At 38.6% G+C, this 26,890-nt stretch overlaps 1 protein-coding gene and 1 long non-coding RNA gene across 2 annotated transcripts in view; both read left to right on the top strand.

Moving 5' to 3' along the window:
• Positions 1-5,900, top strand: part of LOC128655423 (uncharacterized) — a 65,380-nt gene extending 59,480 nt beyond the window's left edge. The window contains exons 3-4 of the long non-coding RNA XR_008401789.1: positions 5,211-5,277; positions 5,597-5,900. This is a non-coding gene — a long non-coding RNA (uncharacterized LOC128655423). The remainder of the gene's footprint in view (positions 1-5,210; positions 5,278-5,596) is intronic.
• A 2,036-nt stretch (positions 5,901-7,936) lies between these two features.
• LOC128656400 (titin-like) overlaps positions 7,937-26,890 on the top strand; it is a 491,015-nt gene continuing 472,061 nt past the window's right edge. The window contains exons 1-2 of the mRNA XM_053710280.1: positions 7,937-8,306; positions 18,739-18,990. Of these exons, the coding sequence (XP_053566255.1) occupies positions 7,976-8,306; positions 18,739-18,990 (583 nt within the window). The 5' untranslated portion in view covers positions 7,937-7,975. The remainder of the gene's footprint in view (positions 8,307-18,738; positions 18,991-26,890) is intronic.

Below are 26,890 nucleotides of genomic sequence, written 5' to 3'. Positions count from 1 at the left end.
ACAGTTAACCAGAGCTCTGAAGTCTTGGTAATCATTCTAGTGTAAATCACAATTGCGCTCAAACAATCTCATTTACTTTCAACTTGTAATACCAGTGGACGAGCTAAACCCTCACTGATTTGACATGCCCTTTTAAAAACTCTCCTATTGACAGTATACCTGGGTTATTCTACTGATTATATTACAGTACAATAAACCAGATATACTGTCAATAAGAGAGTGTATCTACTGGTGCAATTTATTAAAGAACATTCAACAATATTTAAAGGGATATTGTAGTAATAAACAAAAGTGAATAAGTAAATAAAGCATTACATGTGTCTAAACTTTGCAACTGAGACAAACTTATGGCTAGTAGACAGACAGCTACAGCACCATATTTGCGATAAGGGGCAGTAAACAATATTTTTGTACTACTATTGTGCAGCATGTGCACAATTAGTTACTTTAATATGATCACCTTCTAAAAAAATAAAGATATGTTTATTTTGATGGTCCAAAGTCCTTTGATGGGAAAACTAAGATCAATGGGGGTTGTGATTGAACAACAACAATGTGATGCAGCTTGGGGATATCAACAGAGACTCTGCAACCTATCAAAATAAGAATATCTTTATATTTTAGAAGGTGACCATATCATTGAAGTGACTAATTGTGTCATCTGCACAATTGTAGTATAAAAAAATATATACTTTACTGTCCCTTTAATATTTGACTTTCTTAAAGGGAGATGAAACCCAAACTTTTTCTGTCATGATTCAGATAGAACATACAATTTTAATGAATTTTTCTACTGCTATTACCTAGTTTGCTTTGTTCTCTTGGTATCGTTTGTTGATAAAAAATACCTATGTAGGCTCAGGAACTGGGAGCTAGCTGCTTATTGGTGGTTGCTCATATATGTCTGCTGTCATTGGCTTACAGATGTATTTAGCTAGCTCCCAAAAGTGCATTGATGCTTCTTCAATAAATGTACCAAGAAAAATAAGCAAAATTGATAATAGAAGTAAATTGGAAATGTTTACAATTATATGTTCTGTCTAAATTAAAAAAAAAAAATTGAGTTTCATGTCCCTTTAACTTTTATTAAAATAACATAACAACATTAAATTATATAGGAAGTAAACTTGCTATTATTTTACAATACTTCCACAAATATAAAGTACCTTACTATGTTATCATTTAATTGGGGCTTGCAACATGTATCTTATACTTTCTAATAACAGACCTGAATCACATAACATGGGAAGGGGCATGTAACATGAATCTTATACTTTCTAATAACAGACCTGAATCACATAACATGGGGAAGGGGCTTGTAACATGAATCTTATACTTTCTAATAACAGACCTGAATTACATAACGTGGGGAAGGGGCTTGTAACATGAATCTTATACTTTCTAATAACAGACCTGAATTACATAACGTGGGGAAGGGGCTTGTAACATGAATCTTATACTTTCTAATAACAGACCTGAATCACATAACGTGGGGAAGGGGCTTGTAACATGAATCTTATACTTTCTAATAACAAACCTGAATCACATAACGTGGGGAAGGGGCTTGTAACATGAATCTTATACTTTCTAATAACAGACCTGAATCACATAACGTGGGGAAGGGGCTTGTAACATGAATCTTATACTTTCTAATAACAGACCTGAATCACATAACGTGGGGAAGGGGCTTGTAACATGTATCTTACACTTTCTAATAACAGACCTGAATCACATAACGTGGGGAAGGGGCTTGTAACATGAATCTTATACTTTCTAATAACAGACCTGAATCACATAACGTGGGGAAGGGGCTTGTAACATGTATCTTACACTTTCTAATAACAGACCTGAATCACATAACGTGGGGAAGGGGCTTGTAACATGAATCTTATACTTTCTAATAACAGACCTGAATCACATAACGTGGGGAAGGGGCTTGTAACATGTATCTTACACTTTCTAATAACAGACCTGAATCACATAACGCGGGGAAGGGGCTTGTAATGTAACATGAATCTTATACTTTCTAATAATAGACCCGAATCACATAACGTGAGGAAGGGGCTTGTAACATGAATCTTATACTTTCTAATAATAGACCTGAATCACATAACGTGGGGAAGGGGCTTGTAACATGAATCTTATACGTTCTAATAACAGACCTGAATCACATAACATGGGGAAGGGGCTTGTAACATGAATCTTATACTTTCTAATAACAGACCTGAATCACATAACGTGGGAAGGGGCTTGTAACATGAATCTTATACTTTCTAATAACAGACCTGAATCACATAACATGAGGAAGGGGCTTGTAACATGTATCTTATACTTTCTAATAACAAACCTGAATCACATAACGTGGGGAAGGGGCTTGTAACATGAATCTTATACTTTATAATAACAGACCTGAATCACATAACGTGGGGAAGGGGCTTGTAACATGAATCTTATACTTTATAATAACAGACCTGAATCACATAACGTGGGGAAGGGGCTTGTAACATGAATCTTATATTATCTAATAACAGACCTGAATCACATAACGTGGGGAAGGGGCTTGTAACATGAATCTTATATTATCTAATAACAGACCTGAATTACATAACGTGGGGAAGGGGCTTGTAACATGAATCTTATACTTTCTACTAACAGACCTGAATCACATAACGTGGGGAAGGGGCTTGTAACATGAATCTTATACTTTATAATAACAGACCTGAATCACATAACGTGGGGAAGGGGCTTGTAACATGAATCTTATACTTTATAATAACAGACCTGAATCACATAACGTGGGGAAGGGGCTTGTAACATGAATCTTATATTATCTAATAACAGACCTGAATCACATAACGTGGGGAAGGCTCTTGTAACATGAATCTTATATTATCTAATAACAGACCTGAATCACATAACGTGGGGAAGGGGCTTGTAACATGAATCTTATACTTTCTACTAACAGACCTGAATCACATAACGTGGGGAAGGGGCTTGTAACATGAATCTTATACTTTATAATAACAGACCTGAATCACATAACGTGGGGAAGGGGCTTGTAACATGAATCTTATATTATCTAATAACAGACCTGAATCACATAACGTGGGGAAGGGGCTTGTAACATGTATCTTACACTATCTAGTGACAAACCATGAATTCATTTTTATTACTTAGTTAAATCGTTTTATATATTTTCTGCCTAAGTTTTAGAGATAACAGGTAAATTGTCACATTTCCCTATACTGTATATAAAATAACTGGCATTGTAAAATATTATTGCTAAAATGTAAGTGGGGTGAAGTGGTAGTGTTTAATATTATGATGTCTTCTGTACCTTATTTTGCCCAGCAACCTCCCCATATTGTGGCACTTGTCTCTTCAACAAACTCCCATTTATTACTCATCAATGTGGTGTTTATTCACTTCATCCCCAAGTCACATTTATATTTATTAGTTTCCCTTTATAATGACAAGTTGATCGTTATTGATGGCACAGGGTACGCTCTCTATATTGCGACCGTGCGGTAAGAATAGCGCACTATCTAGTATTACAATTGAATGGTAAAATAGATTTAACAGAGAATGTTAGTGCGGACAACATTGTTTTTTAGCGCACCCTATACTTTCAATGGATAGAACAGGGTGATAGGTTATATCCCGAAACGTTACACCAATAAAATAATTTTTACCACAGATGACTGAAGACCAGTGAGTGCTTAATATATAAGCGCCTCTCTCTCTCTCTCTCTCTCTCTCTCTCTCTGTATATATATATATATATATATATATATATATATATATATATATATATATATATATATATACAGGATATATATATATATATATATATATATATATATATATATATATATAAATATGTGAGTACAAACACACATACATATAGTTGAATAATTAGTAGAAGAACTATTTCACTTTCGGTTTAGTTCACCTTCAGGTTGAGAGATAACCAGGACCTGAGTTTTCTAGCGCCCCTCCCCCCATTGAAGTCTATTATGTGATGGATTTAGAGTGGTCATACTGTCTTGCCTCCAGATATAAGTACGCCCTAGACTTTTGCTCCAGTGTTAACATTTTACTCTGAATTTGTAATATGGAAGTAAAAGTTGAAGTGAGCTCTAGCTATGTTACAACACAATAATGTTATTATTTTTATACTTCACTTGTAGTCTAGGCAAATATGCATGTTAGAGTTTATATATATATATATACATATATATATGGGAGTCAAGCTACACACACTACACAGACTACAAAAACGCTATGCACATCACACATTTACACATGCACTATACACAAAGACACACACTCCACACAAATGTTCCACACATACAACCCACAAAAACACTATGTACACTCTGAGCACAGGCACAAAAATGCTTCACAAGCACTACTCACAGACATTTGCTACATACCACACAAACACTACACACATCACACAAACAGTAAACATTTTACCCACACATGCTACATAAACACACATTACTAACAAACTGCACAATCCCTACACGCACACCAACAACACACAATCTCTACACAATCACTATACATACACACAAGCCAACAACACACAATCTCTACACAAATGCACTACACTACACATATGCACAATCTTCACACAAACATTACAAACTATACACAAAGACACACACTCCACACAAAAACACTATGTACATTCTGAGCACAGGCACACAAACGCTTCACAAGCACTACTCACAGACATTTGCTACATACCGTGCAAACACTACACAAATATAAAACATAGATATGCTTACACAAACAATACAAATGTATATTATGAATGCACACACATAATTCACAAAACACAACAAAAGAAATTCATTGGCAAGAAATTTACTTTAATGCCAGTGTTCCCAAACAAACATTAAAAGGCATACCAATTCCAAAATGAAATCCCCCTCATCTCACAGGGTTTTGGCATAACCCTTAAAAATAAATCCCTGTCTAGTTTTTATTTTCATATAGCTTTTATGGGCTCTATAAAACATTTTTCTACCATGTTAGTATTCCATTGTATTCTGTATTTTAACTATATGTCATTTACTTTGCTTGATATTACATTACGTCTATTTATATGCAATACATTGTTAACAAAAAAAACAAAACAATGCTCCGCCTTATTTTATCTTTTCTAATTATCTTTCTTTTCTTTTCTTTTTTTTTTGTAGTTTATTGAAGATGTCCAGCCATTCTGCAGAAAATTTATTAAAAAGTTTACCATTTTGGCCATTCAAGGTATTATCCACATTTTTCTTTCATTTGTTTTCTGCAAAGTCATAAAAAAGGCAAGAAAGTAACCCTTAAAGTTACTATGATGCACACATTTACAGTTTTCTTTTCTTTTTTGTTTACTTTAGGTGCATGGTTGTTCTCTTTAGAATCTTTTCATTATATATGTGAGCTCTTTAGAAGACAAACAAAGACAAGTTCTGTGTTTTACTGTGAAACCTTTCAATGACAGAACAAATTATAAATGATAGGTTTTATTAGCCAAGCGTCATTGTAAGATTTCTACTACCTAACATGACTAAATTCATTTTTCTTTGCTTTGCAGAACTCAGAAGAGAAATAAATCCCATTTCCAAAGTCAGCACAGACCTACAATAATAATAATACTGTATTAGGTGTAAATACTACCTTTATTGTCTAATAAAGGAATCGATGGAAGCTTTTAGATGGCTAAAGTCACTTTGTCAGCCCAATCTCCGTCTCTGTCTGTCTGTCTCTCTATGTTTTTTGATACAGTATTTCATTTGATTTTTTTAAAAAAACCATTTATAATAAAACACTGAAAACCTGTGAATCGTGTTTTTTCAGTGTAAGTGTCTTTTTATTATATTCACACAAGAGTCATTAACAAGAACACCATATATTCCTGCCTTTGACGTGATAATGGATGCTCCCACTTTAAGAGGTATTGTTCATATATGTTTATGTTAAAGGGATAGTCTAGTCAAAATTAAACTTTCATGATTCAGATAGAGCATGCAATTTTAAGCAACTTTCTAATTTACTCCTATTATCAATTTTTCTTTGTTCTCTTGCTATCTTTATTTTAAAAGCAGGAATGTAAAGCTTAAGAGCCCATTTTAGGTTCAACACCCTGGATAGCGCTTGCTTATTGGTGACTACATTTAGCCACCAATCAGCAAGCACGATACAGGTGCTGAACCAAAAATGTGCTGGCTCCTAAGCTTACATTCTTGTTTTTTTTTTTCAAATAAAGATACCAAAAGTACGAAGAAAATTTGATAATAGGTGGGAATTAGAAAGTTGCTTAAAATTGCATGCTCTATCTGATTCATGAAAGTTTAATTTTGACTAGACTATCCCTTTAAGTAATTATTACAAAAAATGTGTAACAATTAAAATGATTTTATATGTGATTATATGAGTATATTTTTATTTTACAGATGGAGAACAACAGTGCTTTATCTCATCCAGAGTCACTACAGTCAACAATATTTCACAATTGTATAAATCTGTTATCATTGCTTTCAATAAAATACATTTGTTACCCTTTGTGTGAGGATTTTGTATTATCTCAAAAGAAAAACTAATGTGGCTATTAGTCACAAATGTTTACAAGCACATTTCAAATATACAATTTCGTCCATTGTTTTCACCCAACAAATTGCGCTAGAGCCGGGCATTTCACTCATCCTGGATCAGTCCGCATGTTTTAACTCCGCCGTCTCTTATGCGATTAGAGCAAGTCTGCACCGCAAGGGGTAAGAGCTGCATTCATAGCTTGGTAAATTTCCTCATATATCTCTATAAAGGGTTAATTACAGAGTCACAGACATGAACGGTTAGAAGGATTGTGAAACTAGAAAACAAAGGTTTTACTGTATCTAAAGCAAATATTTATATGAAAATATCGGTACTTGCCAGTTCTACAGGAGACTATATTTGTGTAGAAAGTAATTACATTATGCATTTTCTCAGGCTATATGAAGTCAGTAAGCCACAGAAGCAATGAACTTAAAACGTCCATGTGTCCAGGTCTCCAACCTGTTCTAGTCCATATGAGTGGGTATATTTTACACCCAGTGGTAAAGACACCATTAATATTGGCTCAAATTAGAGGAAGCGACATGCTTCTGCTGTTTAGAGACTAAGGGGCCGATTTATTAAAGTGCGGACGGACATGATACGATGTAGCATATCATGTCCGCCGCACATTAATAAATTCAGACAGCATACGCTGTCGACATTTATCATTGCACCAGCAGTTCTTGTGAACTGCTTGTGCAATGCCGCCCCCTGCAGATTCGCGCCCAATTGGCCTCTAGCAGGGGGGTTTCAATCAGCCCATTCGTATAGGATCGGCGGATTGAAGACTGCAGCCTCAGAGCAGGCAGATTAGTTATGGAGCAGCAGTCTTTAGACCGCTGCTTCATAACTGCCGTTTCCGGTGAGCCTGAAGGCTTGTGTGGAGACAGGGGCATCAAGCTCCATTCGGAGGTTGATAATTCGTCCCCTAGTAGTGTACCTCAATTTAAATAAAGGAAACAAAGTCCCTGGAAGAGCAGCATGTAGGATAAACTTTATATAAATATTTGTTTCATATAGGACCAACACTGTCTCACGTGCCACATTTTCTTTTAGCCATAAGCCTTTGCTAAACTATTGACACAAAGTAAATCTGTATTCCTTTCCTGTTGCAGGACACAGTTTCTCAGGTTTACAAATATCATTCCCCTATTAATATTTGTACTGTGACTCAAGAATAACCTGTCTGCCAAGAACGTTCCCTGAGGTTGTCATCATAAATTTGAGAAACCTAAAACATACAGCAATAGTTTTACAGTGATATTTCATTTATTATAACTATCTCTAATATACTACATATTGAAATTTGATGTAACTTGTCACTTTTTAGATAAATACAATTGGTTCTTGAAAAGGAACAGTATAAAGCTATCATCTCATGCATCCTAAGATCATATTATTCACCAGGAACATTTACTGTACTTGTAATAATGTAGGATTTTGTATTCACTGGTACTGTGGTTGCATTTCAGATTCAGATATCTTTAACCTTACTGTAAAGGAGGTGTCAACCAAAACTGCATATCTACAATGGAGTCACCAAGTCAGTGGAGCCATCAATTACACAGTGTCTGTAGTGGGAGAACCTTCCTTATTGCTGTATGTAACATCAAGAGAAGTTTATCTGGAGAATCTGACACCTGGAAACTACTACACGGTTTTCATAACAGCAAATAATAGTCAATCACAGAGTATATTGTTTAATACAAGTAAGAATATAAAATGTAATGAGTCTTTTAGTAATAAAAATGTATGCTTAAAGGGCCATAATACCCAAATGTTTAAACACTTGAAACTGATGCAGTATAGCTGTAAAAAGCTGACTAGAAAATATCTCCTGAACATCTCTATGTAAAAAAGAAAGATATTTTACCTCAAAAGTTCCTCAGTAGCCACCTCCCATTGTAAAGGATTTCTAAGCAGCATTTTAGTGTGTCTGTCCCGGGACAACTGAAAGGATGAGCTTCGTGCACTCTCATATTATTTCACCAATCAGGTAAAGGAAGCTTACTATGAAATCTCATGAGAGTTAAGTCAAATCTCATGAGATCACAGTAAGAGTTCATGACCTCAGCACTGCTGATGCTGATTGGCTGCTGTTCATTTCTTCATTTTTACCTGCAGCTGGGAGCAGGTGAAGTATAACTTTTTACACAGAACTTACTCTGCTGAGCTGAGGAGATTGTGAGGTAAAATATCTTCCTTTTTTACATAGAGATGCTCAGGTGATATTTTCCTGTCAGCTTTTTACAGTTATACTGCATCAGTTTCAAGTGATTTAGCATATGAGTATTATGTCCCTTTAACAAGCGCATTACTCCTAGAATGTCTTCACTATGTGCTACAGGAAAGTTTATTAGTACATATTAATAGAAAGGATAGTGGTTATTAATATTTAATAACAGTGAAAGTCATTTTCTTTTTGGAAAGAAATCTCTGCAGTAAGAGTCTCCATCTATTCTTTAAATTCTGACTAAAAGTAATAAAAAATGTGTTGATCAAATTCTGCTGCTTTAATGGGACGTTAAACCAAATTTTCTTTCTTTAGTTTCTTTAGAGCATGCAATTTTAAACAACTTTCTAATTTATTTGTATTACCTTTTCTTTGTTCTCTCGGTATCTTTTGTTAAAAAACAGAGACGTAAGCTTAGGAGAGTGCACATGTCTGGAGCATTATTTGGCAGCCGTTTTGCAAGATTGTTAGCCATTTGCAAGAGCACTAGATAGCAGCACTATTTCCTGCCATGTAGTGCTCAACGCCTAACTAGGTATCTCTTCAAAAAAAGAATACCAACGGCGCAAAGCAAATTTAATAGTAGAAGTAAAACTGTATTCTCTCTCTAAGTGCCCAATGATCTAACCTCGTAATTTCAGCCGTATGGGAGATTTGTAGTGGGAAAATCTTTACAGAATTACGCTGGAATTAGAGAGAGAATTTCATGTATGCCCATGGAACGGCTATGTTCAGCCCATTTTATGAAAAAGCTTTGTATTTTGTATTTAAAAGTACAAATTTTGAAGATTTTTGCAATCCTGTGTTACTTAAGTTACGTTTTACACTCTGCATATTTAATACAATTAATTTTCATACAAATTTTACATTTTTGATAAAATACGATTTTTGGTGAAGAATTTTGTTATGATTTTTAAAGCACCTTAAAGGGATAGTAAACACCAAAAATGTTATTGTATTTTTTTAAAAAAAAGGTAGATAGTTCCTTTATTCACCATTTGCTAGCTTTACATAACCAACACTGTTATAGAAATATACTTTTTACCTTTGCAATGACCTTGTATCTAAGCTTCTGCTGATTGCCTCCATATCTCAGATCTTTTGACAGACTTGCATTTCAGGCAATAAGTTCTGACTCTTAAATAACTTCACGTGTGTGAGCACAATGTTATTTATATAAAACACATGAACTAACACCCTCTAATGTGAAAAACTGTTAAACGCATTCATATAAGAGGCTGCCTTCAAGAGCTTAGAAATTAGCATATGAGCCTACCTAGGTTTAGCTTTCAACAAAGAGTACCAAGAGAACAAAGCAAATTTGATGATAAAAGTAAATTAGAAAGTGGTTTAAAATTACATGCTCTATCTGAATCATGAAAGTTTAATTTAGACTTTACTATCCCTTCAACAATACAATTTTTTTCCCTGCATATTTTTGTGTGAATGGTTCAATTATTTGTTTGTAATATTTTTAAACTACAAATTTTATTGTGCACTTTTGTAATGTCCGCATCTCCTCCCCTTTTGAAAATGCAGTATATGCCCCTTAGCAAGACAACCTGTTTTCAGGGTAAAATGTGGCTTTAAATTCTTCCAACAGGGAAATAAAAGTACTGGCGAGCATTCTTTAATAATCTCGCTTGCCAAGAGACCTTTAGATCATCCGGCCCTAAATCACAACATTTTTCTCTTGTTAAGTGTATCCAGTCCACGGATCATCCATTACTTATGGAATATATTCTCCTTCCCAACAGGAAGCTGCAAGAGTCCACCCACAGCAAAGCTGCTATATAGCTCCTCCCCTAACTGCCATATTCAGTCATTCTCTTGCAAGCCTCAACATAGATAGGAGGTTGTGAGAGTCTGTGGTGCTTTCTACTTAGTTTATTCTTCAATCAAAAGTTTGTTATTTTTAAATGGCACCGGAGTGTGCTGTTTATCTCAGGCAGTATTTGGAAGAAGAATCTGCCTGCGTTTTTCTATGATCTTAGCAGACGTAACTAAGATCCATTTGCTGTTCTCACACATTCTGAGGAGTGAGGTACTTCAGAGGGGGAATGGCGTGCAGGTTTTCCTGCAGATAAGGTATGTGCAGTAAAATATTTTTCTAGGAATGGAATTGACTAAGAAAATACTGCTGATACCGAAGTAATGTAAGTAAAGCCTTAAATGCAGCGATAGCGACTGGTATCAGGCTTATTAATAGAGATACATACTCTTGTAAAAATGTGTTTTAAAACGTTTGCTGGCATGTTTAATCGTTTTTTAACATATGTTTGGTGATAAAACTTAATTGGGGCCTAAGTTTTTTCCACATGGCTGGCTTAAATTTTGCATAGAAACAGTTAACTGAAGCTTCCCACTGTTGGCTGTGGCAGTTTGTTGTGTCTGTTTTTAAAAACGTCTATGTCATTTTTTTTTTATTTTTTTTTTAATCTGTTTTTTGCATTAAGGGGTTAATCATCCATTTGCAAGTGGGTGCAATGCTCTGTTACCTTATTACATGTACTGTAAAAATTTCGTTTGTTTTACTGCCTTTTTTTCACTGTTTTTCAAATTTTGACAAAATTTGTTTCTCTTAAAGGCACAGTAACGTTTTATATATTTGCTTGTTAACTTGATTTAAAGTGTTTTCCAAGCTTACTAGTCTCATTATTAGTCTGTTCTAACATGTCTGACATAGAGGAAGCTCTGTGTTCATTATGTTTTAAAGCCATGGTGGAACCCCATCTTAGAATGTGTACCAGATGTACTGATTTCATGTTAAACAATAAAGATCATTTTTTGTCTTTAAAAACATTATCACCAGAGGATTCTGTCGTGGGGGTAGTTATGCCGACTAACTCTCCCCACGTGTCAGACCTTTTGACTCCCGCTTTAGGGACTCACGCTCAAATGGCGCCAAGTACATCAAGGGCACCCATAGCGTTTCTTTACCAGGGGATTCTGTCGTGGGGAAAGTTATGCCGACTAACTCTCCCCACGTGTCAGACCCTTCGACTCCCGCTTCAGGGACTCACGCTCAAATGGCGCCAAGTACATCAAGGGCGCCCATAGCGTTTATTTTACAAGACATGGCAAAGGTGGTGAATAATATTCTGGCAGCAGTATTAGTCAGACTACCTGAAATTAAAGGAAAGCAGTTAGCTCTGGGGGTAGATACAGAGCATACAGACGCTTTAAGAACCATGTATGATACTACCTCACAATATGCTTAGTCTGTGGGTGATTTTTTTTTTGACTCAGGGAAGATGATTTAACCTGATTCTGATATTTCTACATTTAAAATTTATGCTTGAGAACCTCCACTTGTTGCTCAGGGAAGCTTTGGCTGCTCTGAATGAATGTGTACAATCGCAGGGCCAGAGAAATTGTGTAGACTGGATAAATAATATGCAGTGCCGGTGTGTACTGATGTTTTTCCAATACCTAAAGAGGTTTACTAAAAATTTTTTAATAAGGAATGGGATAGACCAGGTGTGCCGTTCTCTTCCCCTCCTATTTTTTAGAAGAATGTTTTCTAATAGTTACCACCACACGGGACTTCTGGCAGACAGTTCCTAAGGTGGAGAGAAGAGTTTCTACTCTAGCTAAGCGTACCACTACCTCTGACGAGGACAGTTGTGCTTTTTAGATCCAATGGATAAAATTTTTTTTATTCAACAGGGTTTTATCCTGCAGCCCCTTGCATACATTGCTTCTGTCACTGCTGCTGCGGCGTTCTGGGTTGAGTCTCTTGATGAGGCTTTACAGTTAAGCGACTCCATTGGATGAATATATTTGACAAGCTTATGCTAGCCAATTCCTTTGTTTTCTGATGCCTTGTTCATTTGACTAGACTAACGGCTAAGAATTCTGTTTTTTACTATACTGGCGCGCAGAGCGCTATGGCTTATATCATGGTCAGCTGTCGTGACTTTAATAAATAAGCTACTTAACTTCCCTTCAAGGGGCAGACCCTATTCGGGCCTGGTTTGAAGGAGATTATTGCTTATATCACTGGAGGAAAAGGTCATGCCCTTCCTCAGGATAGGTCTAAATCAAGGGCAAAAAAAAAAAAAAAAAAGTCTAATTTTCGTACCTTTTAAAAACTTCAGGGCAGGTGTGGCATCCTCTTCCTCTAAGGCAAAACAAGAGGGAATTTTTGCTCAGTCCAAGGCGGTCTGGAGACAATCGGACCTGGAACAAAGATAAGCAGGCCAAGGAGCCTGCTGCTGCCTCTAAGGCAGCATGAAGGAACGGACCCCTATCCGGTAACGGATCCTATAGGGGGCAGACTTTCATTCTTTGCCCAGGCGTGGGCAAGAGATGCCCAGGATCCCTAGGCATTGGAATTTATATCCCAGAGATATCTTCTGGATTTCAAAGATTCCCCCCCAAAAAAAGGGGAGATTTTGCCTTTCACAATTATCTGCAAACCAGATAAAGAAGGAGGCATTCTTACATTGTGTACGAGATCCATCCAGTTCCAAGAGAGGAACAGGGACAGAGTTTTTACTCAAATCTGTTTGTGGTTCCCAAGGAGAGGGAACCTTCAGACCTATTTTGGATCTAAAGATCTTAAACAAATTCCTCAGAATTCCGTCATTTAAGATGGAAACTATTCGTACCATCTTAACTATGATCCAGGAGAGTCAATAGAGGACTACAATGGATTTGAAGGATGCTTATCCTCACATTGTGATGCATAAAGATCACCATCGTTTTTCAGGTTTGCCTTTCTAGACAGGCATTACCAGTTTGTAGCTCTTTCCTTTGGGATATCTACAGCCCCAAGAATCTTTATGGAGGTTCTGGGGTCGCTTTGGCGGTCCTTAGACCGCGGGGCATAGAAGTGGCCCCTTATTTAGACGACATCCTGATACAGGCGTCAAATATCCAAATTGCCCAGTCTCATACGGACGTAGTACTGGCATTTCTGAGATCACATGGGTGGAAAGTGAACAAGGAAAGAGTTCTCTAGCCCCAATCTCAAGGGTTTCCCTCCTAGGGACTCTGATAGATTCTGTAGAAATGAAAATTTACCTGACGGAGTCCAGGTTGTCAAAGTTTCTAAATTTCTGCCGTGTTTTTTTCATCCCATCCGCGCCCTTCGGTGGCTCAGTACATGAATGAAATCGGCTTAATGGTAGCGGCAAGGGACATAGTACCGTTTGCACGTCTACATTTCAGACCGCTGCAACTATGCATGCTCAGTCAGAGGAACGGGGATTACACAGATTTGTCCCCCTGTTAAACCTGGACCAAGAGACCAGAGATTCTCTTCTCTGGTGACTATGTCGGGTCCATCTGTCCAAGGGTATGACCTTCCGCAGGTCAGATGGGACAATTGTTACAATAGATGCCAGCCTTTTAGGTTGGGATGCAGTCTGGAACTCCCTGAAGGCTCAGGGATAGTGGACTTAGGAGGAGACCCTCCTTCTAATAAATATTCTGGAACTGGGAGTGATATTCCATGCTCTTCAGACTTGGCCTCAGTTAGCAACTCTGAGGTACATCATACTCAGTCGGACAATATACACGACTGTGGCTTACATCAGCCATCAAGGGGGAACAGAAGTTCCCTAGCGATGTTAGAAGTCTTACAATAATTCACTGGACAGAGACTCACTCTTGTCTATCAGCTATCCATATCCCAGGTGTTGAGAAATGGGAGGTGGATTTTCTAAGTCGTCAGACTTTTCTTCCGGGGGAGTGGGATTTCCTCCGGAGGTCAAGACCAAGCAGGAGAGGGCTTTGGTGTTTTTGACAGCGCCTGCGTAGCCACGCAGGACCTGGTATGCAGATCTGGTGGACATGTCATCCTTTCCATCACGGTCTCTGCTTCTGAGACAGGTCCCTCTACCTCAGGGTCCTTTCAACCATCTAAATAGAATCAATCTGAGATGGACTGCCTGGAGACTGAACGCTTGATGTTATCAAAGCATGGCTTCTCCGAGTGAGTCATTGATACCTTAATACAGACATGAAAGCCTGTCTCTAGGAAAATTGAACATAGATATGGTGTAAATATCTGATTGTTATGAATCCAAGGTTTACTCATGGAGTAAAGTCTGGATTCCCAGGATATTATCTTTTCTCCAAGATGTTTTTGAGAAAAGGGTTGTCAGCTAATTCCTTAAAAGGGGACAGATTTTTACTCTGTCTATTTTTTTTTTTGCACAAGCGTCTGGCAGGTATTCTAGACGTTCAGGCATTTGGTCAGGCTTTGGTTAGATCCAAGCCTGTGTTTAAAACTGTTGCTCCGCCATGGAGCTTAAACCTGATTCTTAAGGTTCTTCAAGAAGTTCCGTTTGAACCTTTTTTGTTCCATAGATATCAATCTTTATCTTGGAAAGTTCCTTTTGGGTAGCTAATTCCTCGACTCGTAGAGTCTCCAAGTTATCTGTGTTACAATGTGATTCTCCTTATCTGGTCCTTCGTACGGATAAGGTAGTCCTGCATACCAACCTGGGTTTTTTCCTAAGGTGGTATCTAACAAGTACATCACTCAAGAGATAGTTGTTCCATGCTTGTATCCTAATCCTTCCTCAAAGAAGGAACGTCTATTACACAATATTGGACGTGGTTTGTGCTTTAAAGTTTTACTTACAAGCTACTACAGTTTTCATCAAACGTTCACCTTGTTTGTTGTCTATTCTGGACAGAGGAGAGGTCAAAAGACTTCAGCAGCCTCTCTGTCTTTTTGGTTAAAAAGCATAATTCATTTAGCTTATGAGACTGCTGGACAGCAGCCTCCTGAAGGGATTACAGCTCATTCTACTAGAGCTGTGGTTTTCACTTGGGCCTTTTTTAAATGTGGCTTCTGTTGAACAGATTTACAAGACGGAGTCTTGGTCTGCGCTTCATACTTTTCAAATTTAACAAATTTGATACCTTGCTTCTTCGGAGGCTATTTTTGGGAGAAAGGGTTTTTTACAGGCAGTGGTAACTTCCGTTTAAGTACCTGCCTTGTCCCTCCCATCATCCATGTACTTTAGCTTTGGTATTGGTATTCCATAAGTAATGGATGATCCGTGGACTGGATACACTTAACAAGAGAAAACATAATTTATGCTTACCTGATAAATTTATTTCTCTTGTAGTGTATCCAGTCCACGGCCCGCCCTGTCACTTTAAGGCAGGTAATTTTTTCATTTGAACTACAGTCACCACTGCACCCTATGGTTTTTCCTTTCTCTGCATGTTTTCGGTCGAATGACTGAATATGGCAGTTAGGGGAGGAGCTATATAGCAGCTTTGCTGTGGGTGGACTCTTGCAGCTTCCTGTTGGGAAGGAGAATATATTCCATAAGTAATGGATGATCCGTGGACTGGATACACTACAAGAGAAATAAATTTATCAGGTAAGCATAAATTATGTTTTTTTTATTTTATATCCCTTTAAATTGCATAAATGTCTACTTATTATTAGAAAGTTGCCTTGAAATTAAACCAATTTTAACTAAAATTCGCCAAGGTTAACCAACTTGTAATGCGACTTCACTAAACAGTCTGTAATGATAAGGCAATCTGACTTCATATGGTAATGGAGCACTAATCATGCACTGTTACCATATGAAGGCAGATGCCTGCAGCCCACTATCACTTGACAACCGAGACTGCTTGGGCTTCCAGAATGTCTGACGTAGATCTATGTTATGCGGTACAATAGGCTAACTACCGAATGAAAGTAGCATGATCAATGGGGTCATATTAAAAATTGTTGGATAAGTTTTGCCCTCACGCATAGTTCATTCTTGCTTTTGAAAGCCTGATGAATGAAAAATGTTAGTACCATAAAAAAACCATAGCATGCACCATATTATCACTTGTGTGATACATTTTAATCACCCACTTATAACAGCAGCACAATAATGCAAGCACTATCAAAATGCAATATAATTTGCGCCAGTGGGTTAATGCTCCATACCACTTGCATTTTGCACTCCTCTTGTAATCCATGCCTATATCAATGGTTTAAACACATAAGTAAAGTCCTGCTCATGTGCTGCAAGCACTGCAGCTCCTGTGCTGAACACAGCTGATGATTGGCCAGATCATGTGACTGCCTCTGCTAATTGGCTCACTGGCTGTTTCCTGGCTGGAACAAGACATTCTTTCCATCTCCCAAATAGCACTTTATCTATGGGGCCGATTTACCAAGCGGTCAACCGGCCCCAATGCTTCTAATTAAAATCAGGAATTAAGAAGCAACGGTCTTAAGACAGCTGCTTATTAACTCGTCCGCCTGCTCTGAGGCTGCGAGAATCAATCCGCTAGATCATGTATGATCGGGTTATTGACACTCCCTGCTAGCGGCCGCTTGGCCGTGAATCTGCAGGGGGCGGCATTGCACAAGCAGTTCACCAGAACTGCTTGTGCAATGATAAATGCCGACAGCGGATCACATCTGCCAGACATTGATAAATCAGCCCCCAAGTGTTAACTCCGTTGTGTTTGTTACAAACATAGGGTAAAATGTTGTAAAGGATTCCTGATTTTGAAACCTGTCCACCTGTCTTTACGTTGAGAAGGCAATGGACACTGTATATCTGCGGCCTGCTGCCCCTTGTTCTAACACTGTCAATCATCACAAATGTTTGGTGATTTTTCTCCTCCACCTCAAAGTTGTCAAAAGGTAAGAAGCAGTGGCTGTATCACTGCTGCTCTTTACATTGTGGTAAAGAGGCTCACATGAACTTTACTGCTTCGCAAGTGCTCCAGCCCGTTCACTGCTTATTAGTACATGGAGCGCATAAAGTTTAAAGGGCCAAAATATCAAGCTTGTTGCCCCTGTTTCCGCGCAAGCCTTCAGGATCACCGGAAACAGCAGTTATGAAGCAGCGATCTAAAGTCTGCAGCTCTATAACTTGTCCGCCTGGTCTGAGGATGCCGACATCAATCCGCCCGATCCTACCCGGTATTTAGCGATGTGCGGCGGACATGATACTCTACATTATGTAATGTCTGCTCGCACTTTCTTAAATCGGCCCTTAAGGGTGAAAAGTGCAAAAATGTAACATATTAGAACATGCATCCTTTGCACTACAATGTTCCTTTAAACAAAAATAATTACAAGGGGATTCTGTTTAATATTTAAAAGGACATGAAACTCAATTTTTTCTTTCATGATTCAGATAGAGCAACAAATTTCCAATTTACTTCTATTATTTAGTTTGTTTCGTTTTCTTGGTATCCTTTGTTGAAAATGATACCTAGGAAGGCTCAGGAGCTGCTGATTGGTGGCTGAACATAGGCAAGCTCCCAGTAGTGCATTGCTGCTTCTTCAGCAAAGGATACCAAGGGAATTAAGCAAATTATATAATAGAAGTAAATTGAAAAGTTTGTCTGAATCATGAAAATATTTTGAGTTTCATTTCCCTTTAAAATGTCAGTCAACCTCAAACTTTTTATGAGTCAATTATTTGTTTAAAGCCGACAAGATAAAAGCAATGTTTTACCCAAAACTAACTTATACTTTGTTGGGCTATGCAAGTTGGTTGCAAAGGATGACTTTAGAGCTGATATTTAGATAAATAGCTAAGCCATTTTAACTGACTTGGCACAACTTAAGTCCCAGTGCTTAGTTGCACCACTATGAATAGACCCCTTTGATTTGTATAGCATATTAATAAATATTTTAGGAGTATACATCAGGACTAATTGTCTTTCAAATAATAACCATAACCATAGGGCTTATTGACTTCCAAACAAACATATAAACCAATAAGATTATATTGGTTTATTGAGTCACAGACAAAAACACATAACATTATTGATTGCAAAGGACAGCAATTTTGAATGTAAATCTCCGAATTTTAGGTTCACTCAAAATTTCCAAATTGGGACTTAAAGTTACATCATGATATTCTGTAACATTTCCGGCATCTTATAATTTTATTTTGTTACTGTTTTTTTTCCAGAACCTGCAGAAGTCAAGAACCTGACATTTAGCACCAACACCCGATCTGTGTCTCTGAATTGGAAACCACCAGAGGGAAACACAAGTTTTTATCTGGTTCAGGTCCAGGAAAATTCGACCTTCAGTAAAAATGTAACGTCAACTTCCATTACAATTGAAGATTTAATTCCTGGGAATTATTACACATTCCTGGTATCTGCTTTTGTTAATGCAACTACCCAGGGAAACAGCACATCCATTACAATAATATTAAGTAAGTATTGCCATAAAAGGGAAATGTAATGACACATTGCTGGCACATAGATAAGCACATTTATTTATTACAATTACAAACTAACTAGAATAATGAAATATATGTTTGCATTTCTGCATAAAAATAATAACACATCACATTTTTTATGAATAGTTCTGCTTACACCAAAATATAACTATTAAGGCAACAGATGCAATAAAACTAACTATAAATAGCAGTAAAATATTAGATGCCAGTTTATTAAATTTACCAGAGGTAATCTGTGTTGACAAAGGTTTGTATTACATCTTTGCATGTCACTATTATATGCACAACTAATAAACTTTCCATGAGTATATTGATGTATATCAGGGGTATCCACCTTTTTAAAAGGGAAATACTGGGACTGTATTTTTTTTACACATAGAGCAGAATGACAAACTTAGTTTTCTATTACAAACAAAATATAAACTTAAAGGGATAGTAAAGTCCAAACTAAACTTTCATGATTCAGATAGGGCATGTAATTTTAAACAACTTTCCATTTTACTTTTATCATCAAATTTGCTTTGTTATCTTGGTATTTTTAGTTGAAAGCTAAATGGCTTATATGTTAATTTCTAAGCCCTCGAAGGCTGCCTCTTATCTGAATGCATTTGACAGTTTTTCATAGTACAGGGCATTAGTTCATGTGTTTCATATAAATAACATTATACTCATGCACATGAAGTTATTTAAGAGTCAGCACTAATTACCTGAAATTAAAGTCTGTCAAAAGATCTGAGATAAGGAGGCAGTCTGCAGAAGCTTAGATAAAATATAATTACAGAGGTAAAAAGTACAGTATATTTCTTTAACAGTGTTGGTTATGCAAAACTGGGGAATGGTAAACAAAGGGATTATCTTTTTAAACAATAACATTTTTGGTGTCTACTATCCCTTTAAATATAAACCAACTCTTTATCAATATGAGCTGCACAAAGCCACAAACATTTATAGAAACAGAATTTGACAATAGATAAGAACCAAAAAGGCCCATCATGTTTACCTATAAGAAAACACAAATTCACAAATCCATAAACAACATATACACTTGAACCAAACATAAAGTACAGTGAAGGAACAAGTTGCAGACAAGAGGAGCATTCAGGAGTGTTGCACATATAAAGATGCAGAATGTGGGGCAAAATAACAAGTAGTGGAGGGCTGTGTAATCTTTTGTTTGCATACTCCTGATTTAAATCCAAAAAGAGAGAAAAGTGAAACATTCTAAATGAAGCATATTAAATAAATTAAACTTTTAAACTATGAAACATGCTCACAAATTTACCACTACAGCTTTGTCCAGTATTGCAAGTATTTGCATGTGAAGAACAGATTACTCATATATCGACTCAAAAAGTATAGTATTTATTGCAAACATGTCATAAATCTAGCTCATAATATCCTTCAGCTTAGCACACAAGGCAATGTTTTCAGCCAAGCACACAAGACAATGTTTTCAGCCAAGCACACAAGGCAATGTTTTCAGCCAAGCACACAAGGCAATGTTTTCAGCTAAGCACACAAGGCAATGTTTTCAGCTAAGCACACAGGCAATGTTTTTAGCTAAGCACACAAGGCAATGTTTTCAGCCAAGCACACAAGACAATGTTTCCAGCCAAGCACACAGGCAATGTTTTCAGCCAAGCACACAAGACAATGTTTTCAGCCAAGCACACAAGGCAATGTTTTCAGCCAAGCACACAAGGCAATGTATTCAGCCAAGCACACAATGCAATGTTTCCAGCCAAGCACACAGGCAATGTTTTCAGCTAAGCACACAACGCAATGTTTTCAGCTAAGCACACAAGGCAATGTTTTCAGCTAAGCACACAAGGCAATGTTTTCAGCTAAGCACACAAGGCAATATTTTCAGCCAAGCACACAAGGCAATGTTTTCAGCTAAATACACAAGGAAATGTTTTCAGCCAACCACACAAGGCAATGTTTTCAGCCAAGCACACAGGGCAATGTATTCGGCCAAGCACACAGGCAATGTTTTCAGCCAAGCACACAAGACAATGTTTTCAGCCAAGCACACAAGGCAATGTTTTCAGCCAAGCACACAAGGCAATGTTTTGAGCTAAGCACACAAGGCAATGTTTTCAGCTAAGCACACAGGCAATGTTTTTAGCTAAGCACACAAGGCAATGTTTTCAGCCAAGCACACAAGACAATGTTTCCAGCCAAGCACACAGGCAATGTTTTCAGCCAAGCACACAAGACAATGTTTTCAGCCAAGCACACAAGGCAATGTTTTCAGCTAAGCATACAAGGCAATGTTTTCAGCTAAGCACACAAGGCAATGTTTTCAGCCAAGCACACAAGGCAATGTTTTCAGCTAAGCACACAAGGCAAAGGTTTTCAGCCAAGCACACAAGACAATGTTTTCAGCTAAGCACACAAGGCAAAGTTTTCAGCTAAGCACACAAGGCAATGTTTTCAGCCAAGCACACAAGGCAATGTTTTGAGCTAAGCACACAAGGCAATGTTTTCAGTCAAGCACACAAGGAAATGTTTTCAGCTAAGCACACAAGGCAATGTTTCAAGCCAAGCACACAGGCAATGTTTTCAGCCAAGAACACAAGGAAATGTTTTCAGCCAAGCACACAAGGCAATGTTTTCAGCCAAGCACACAGGGCAATGTATTCAGCCAAGCACACAAAGCAATGTTTCCAGCCAAGCACACAGGCAATGTTTTCAGCCAAGCACACAACGCAATGTTTTCAGCTAAGCACACAGGCAATGTTTTCAGCCAAGCACACAGGCAATGTTTTCAGCCAAGCACACGTGGCAATGTTTTCAGCCAAGCACACAAGGCAATGTATTCAGCCAAGCACACAGGCAATGTTTTCAGCCAAGCACACAAAGCAATGTTTTCAGCCAAGCACACAGGCAATGTTTTCAGCCAAGCACACAACACAAAGTTTTCAGCTAAGCACATGTTTTCAGCCAAGCACACAAGGCAATGTTTTCAGCTAAACACACAAGGAAATGTTTTCAGCCAAGTACACAAGGCAATGTTTTCAGCCAAGCACACAAGGCAATGTTTTCAGCTAAGCACACAAGGCAATGTTTCCAGCCAAGCACACAAGGCAATGTTTTCAGCTAAGCACAGAAGGCAATGTTTTCAGCTAAGCACACAAGGCAATATTTTCAGCCAAGCACACAAGGCAATGTTTTCAGCTAAGCACACAAGGCAATGTTTTCAGCCAAGCACACAGGGCAATGTTTTCAGCCAAGCACACAAAGCAATGTTTTCAGCTAAATACACAAGTAATTTTTTTCAGCCAACCACACAAGGCAATGTTTTCAGCCAAGCACACAAGGCAATGTATTCAGCCAAGCACACAATGCAATGTTTCCAGCCAAGCACACAGGCAATGTTTTCAGCTAAGCACACAACGCAATGTTTTCAGCTAAGCACACAAGGCAATGTTTTCAGCTAAGCACACAAGGCAATGTTTTCAGCTAAGCACACAAGGCAATATTTTCAGCCAAGCACACAAGGCAATGTTTTCAGCTAAATACACAAGGAAATGTTTTCAGCCAACCACACAAGGCAATGTTTTCAGCCAAGCACACAGGGCAATGTATTCGGCCAAGCACACAGGCAATGTTTTCAGCCAAGCACACAAGACAATGTTTTCAGCCAAGCACACAAAGCAATGTTTTCAGCCAAGCACACAAGGCAATGTTTTGAGCTAAGCACACAAGGCAATGTTTTCAGCTAAGCACACAGGCAATGTTTTTAACTAAGCACACAAGGCAATGTTTTCAGCCAAGCACACAAGACAATGTTTCCAGCCAAGCACACAGGCAATGTTTTCAGCCAAGCACACAAGACAATGTTTTCAGCCAAGCACACAAGGCAATGTTTTCAGCTAAGCACACAAGGCAATGTTTTCAGCTAAGCACACAAGGCAATGTTTTCAGCCAAGCACACAAGGCAATGTTTTGAGCTAAGCACACAAGGCAATGTTTTCAATCAAGCACACAAGGAAATGTTTTCAGCTAAGCACACAAGGCAAAGGTTTTCAGCCAAGCACACAAGACAATGTTTTCAGCTAAGCACACAAGGCAAAGTTTTCAGCTAAGCACACAAGGCAATGTTTTCAGCCAACCACACAAGGCAATGTTTTGAGCTAAGCACACAAGGCAATGTTTTCAGTCAAGCACACAAGGAAATGTTTTCAGCTAAGCACACAAGGCAATGTTTCAAGCCAAGCACACAGGCAATGTTTTCAGCCAAGAACACAAGGAAATGTTTTCAGCCAAGCACACAAGGCAATGTATTCAGCCAACCACACAGGGCAATGTATTCAGCCAAGCACACAAAGCAATGTTTCCAGCCAGGCACACAGGCAATGTTTTCAGCCAAGCACATAACGCAATGTTTTCAGCTAAGCACACAGGCAATGTTTTCAGCCAAGCACACAGGCAATGTTTTCAGCCAAGCACACGTGGCAATGTTTTCAGCCAAGCACACAAGGCAATGTATTCAGCCAAGCACACAGGCAATGTTTTCAGCCAAGCACACAAAGCAATGTTTTCAGCCAAGCACACAGGCAATGTTTTCAGCCAAGCACACAACACAAAGTTTTCAGCTAAGCACATGTTTTCAGCCAAGCACACAAGGCAATGTTTTCAGCTAAACACACAAGGAAATGTTTTCAGCCAAGTACACAAGGCAATGTTTTCAGCCAAGCACACAAGGCAATGTTTTCAGCTAAGCACACAAGGCAATGTTTCCAGCCAAGTACACAAGGCAATGTTTTCAGCTAAGCACAGAAGGCAATGTTTTCAGCTAAGCACACAAGGCAATATTTTCAGCCAAGCACACAAGGCAATGTTTTCAGCTAAGCACACAAGGCAATGTTTTCAGCTAAGCACACAGGCAATGTTTTTAGCTAAGCACACAAGGCAATGTTTTCAGCCAAGCACACAAGACAATGTTTCCAGCCAAGCACACAAGGCAATGTTTTCAGCTAAGCATACAAGGCAATGTTTTCAGCTAAGCACACAAGGCAATGTTTTCAGCCAAGCACACAAGGCAATGTTTTCAGCTAAGCACACAAGGCAAAGGTTTTCAGCCAAGCACACAAGACAATGTTTTCAGCTAAGCACACAAGGCAAAGTTTTCAGCTAAGCACACAAGGCAATGTTTTCAGCCAAGCACACAAGGCAATGTTTTGAGCTAAGCACACAAGGCAATGTTTTCAGTCAAGCACACAAGGAAATGTTTTCAGCTAAGCACACAAGGCAATGTTTCAAGCCAAGCACACAGGCAATGTTTTCAGCCAAGAACACAAGGAAATGTTTTCAGCCAAGCACACAAGGCAATGTTTTCAGCCAAGCACACAGGGCAATGTATTCAGCCAAGCACACAAAGCAATGTTTCCAGCCAAGCACACAGGCAATGTTTTCAGCCAAGCACACAACGCAATGTTTTCAGCTAAGCACACAGGCAATGTTTTCAGCCAAGCACACAGGCAATGTTTTCAGCCAAGCACACGTGGCAATGTTTTCAGCCAAGCACACAAGGCAATGTATTCAGCCAAGCACACAGGCAATGTTTTCAGCCAAGCACACAAAGCAATGTTTTCAGCCAAGCACACAGGCAATGTTTTCAGCCAAGCACACAACACAAAGTTTTCAGCTAAGCACATGTTTTCAGCCAAGCACACAAGGCAATGTTTTCAGCTAAACACACAAGGAAATGTTTTCAGCCAAGTACACAAGGCAATGTTTTCAGCCAAGCACACAAGGCAATGTTTTCAGCTAAGCACACAAGGCAATGTTTCCAGCCAAGCACACAAGGCAATGTTTTCAGCTAAGCACAGAAGGCAATGTTTTCAGCTAAGCACACAAGGCAATATTTTCAGCCAAGCACACAAGGCAATGTTTTCAGCTAAGCACACAAGGCAATGTTTTCAGCCAAGCACACAGGGCAATGTTTTCAGCCAAGCACACAAAGCAATGTTTTCAGCTAAATACACAAGTAATTTTTTTCAGCCAACCACACAAGGCAATGTTTTCAGCCAAGCACACAAGGCAATGTATTCAGCCAAGCACACAATGCAATGTTTCCAGCCAAGCACACAGGCAATGTTTTCAGCTAAGCACACAACGCAATGTTTTCAGCTAAGCACACAAGGCAATGTTTTCAGCTAAGCACACAAGGCAATGTTTTCAGCTAAGCACACAAGGCAATATTTTCAGCCAAGCACACAAGGCAATGTTTTCAGCTAAATACACAAGGAAATGTTTTCAGCCAACCACACAAGGCAATGTTTTCAGCCAAGCACACAGGGCAATGTATTCGGCCAAGCACACAGGCAATGTTTTCAGCCAAGCACACAAGACAATGTTTTCAGCCAAGCACACAAGGCAATGTTTTCAGCCAAGCACACAAGGCAATGTTTTGAGCTAAGCACACAAGGCAATGTTTTCAGCTAAGCACACAGGCAATGTTTTTAACTAAGCACACAAGGTAATGTTTTCAGCCAAGCACACAAGACAATGTTTCCAGCCAAGCACACAGGCAATGTTTTCAGCCAAGCACACAAGACAATGTTTTCAGCCAAGCACACAAGGCAATGTTTTCAGCTAAGCACACAAGGCAATGTTTTCAGCTAAGCACACAAGGCAATGTTTTCAGCCAAGCACACAAGGCAATGTTTTGAGCTAAGCACACAAGGCAATGTTTTCAGTCAAGCACACAAGGAAATGTTTTCAGCTAAGCACACAAGGCAAAGGTTTTCAGCCAAGCACACAAGACAATGTTTTCAGCTAAGCACACAAGGCAAAGTTTTCAGCTAAGCACACAAGGCAATGTTTTCAGCCAAGCACACAAGGCAATGTTTTGAGCTAAGCACACAAGGCAATGTTTTCAGTCAAGCACACAAGGAAATGTTTTCAGCTAAGCACACAAGGCAATGTTTCAAGCCAAGCACACAGGCAATGTTTTCAGCCAAGAACACAAGGAAATGTTTTCAGCCAAGCACACAAGGCAATGTATTCAGCCAACCACACAGGGCAATGTATTCAGCCAAGCACACAAAGCAATGTTTCCAGCCAGGCACACAGGCAATGTTTTCAGCCAAGCACACAACGCAATGTTTTCAGCTAAGCACACAGGCAATGTTTTCAGCCAAGCACACAGGCAATGTTTTCAGCCAAGCACACGTGGCAATGTTTTCAGCCAAGCACACAAGGCAATGTATTCAGCCAAGCACACAGGCAATGTTTTCAGCCAAGCACACAAAGCAATGTTTTCAGCCAAGCACACAGGCAATGTTTTCAGCCAAGCACACAACACAAAGTTTTCAGCTAAGCACATGTTTTCAGCCAAGCACACAAGGCAATGTTTTCAGCTAAACACACAAGGAAATGTTTTCAGCCAAGTACACAAGGCAATGTTTTCAGCCAAGCACACAAGGCAATGTTTTCAGCTAAGCACACAAGGCAATGTTTCCAGCCAAGTACACAAGGCAATGTTTTCAGCTAAGCACAGAAGGCAATGTTTTCAGCTAAGCACACAAGGCAATATTTTCAGCCAAGCACACAAGGCAATGTTTTCAGCTAAGCACACAAGGCAATGTTTTCAGCCAAGCACACAGGGCAATGTTTTCAGCCAAGCACACAAAGCAATGTTTTCAGCTAAATACACAAGGAATTTTTTTCAGCCAACCACACAAGGCAATGTTTTCAGCCAAGCACACAAGGCAATGTATTCAGCCAAGCACACAATGCAATGTTTCCAGCCAAGCACACAGGCAATGTTTTCAGCTAAGCACACAACGCAATGTTTTCAGCTAAGCACACAAGGCAATGTTTTCAGCTAAGCACACAAGGCAATGTTTTCAGCTAAGCACAC

This window comes from Bombina bombina, chromosome 4 (genome assembly GCF_027579735.1).
Source record: "Bombina bombina isolate aBomBom1 chromosome 4, aBomBom1.pri, whole genome shotgun sequence".
NCBI classification, from domain to species: domain Eukaryota; kingdom Metazoa; phylum Chordata; class Amphibia; order Anura; family Bombinatoridae; genus Bombina; species Bombina bombina.
The sequence above is the reverse complement of the archived record's forward strand: the minus strand, read 5'-3'. Positions and strand labels throughout refer to the sequence as shown.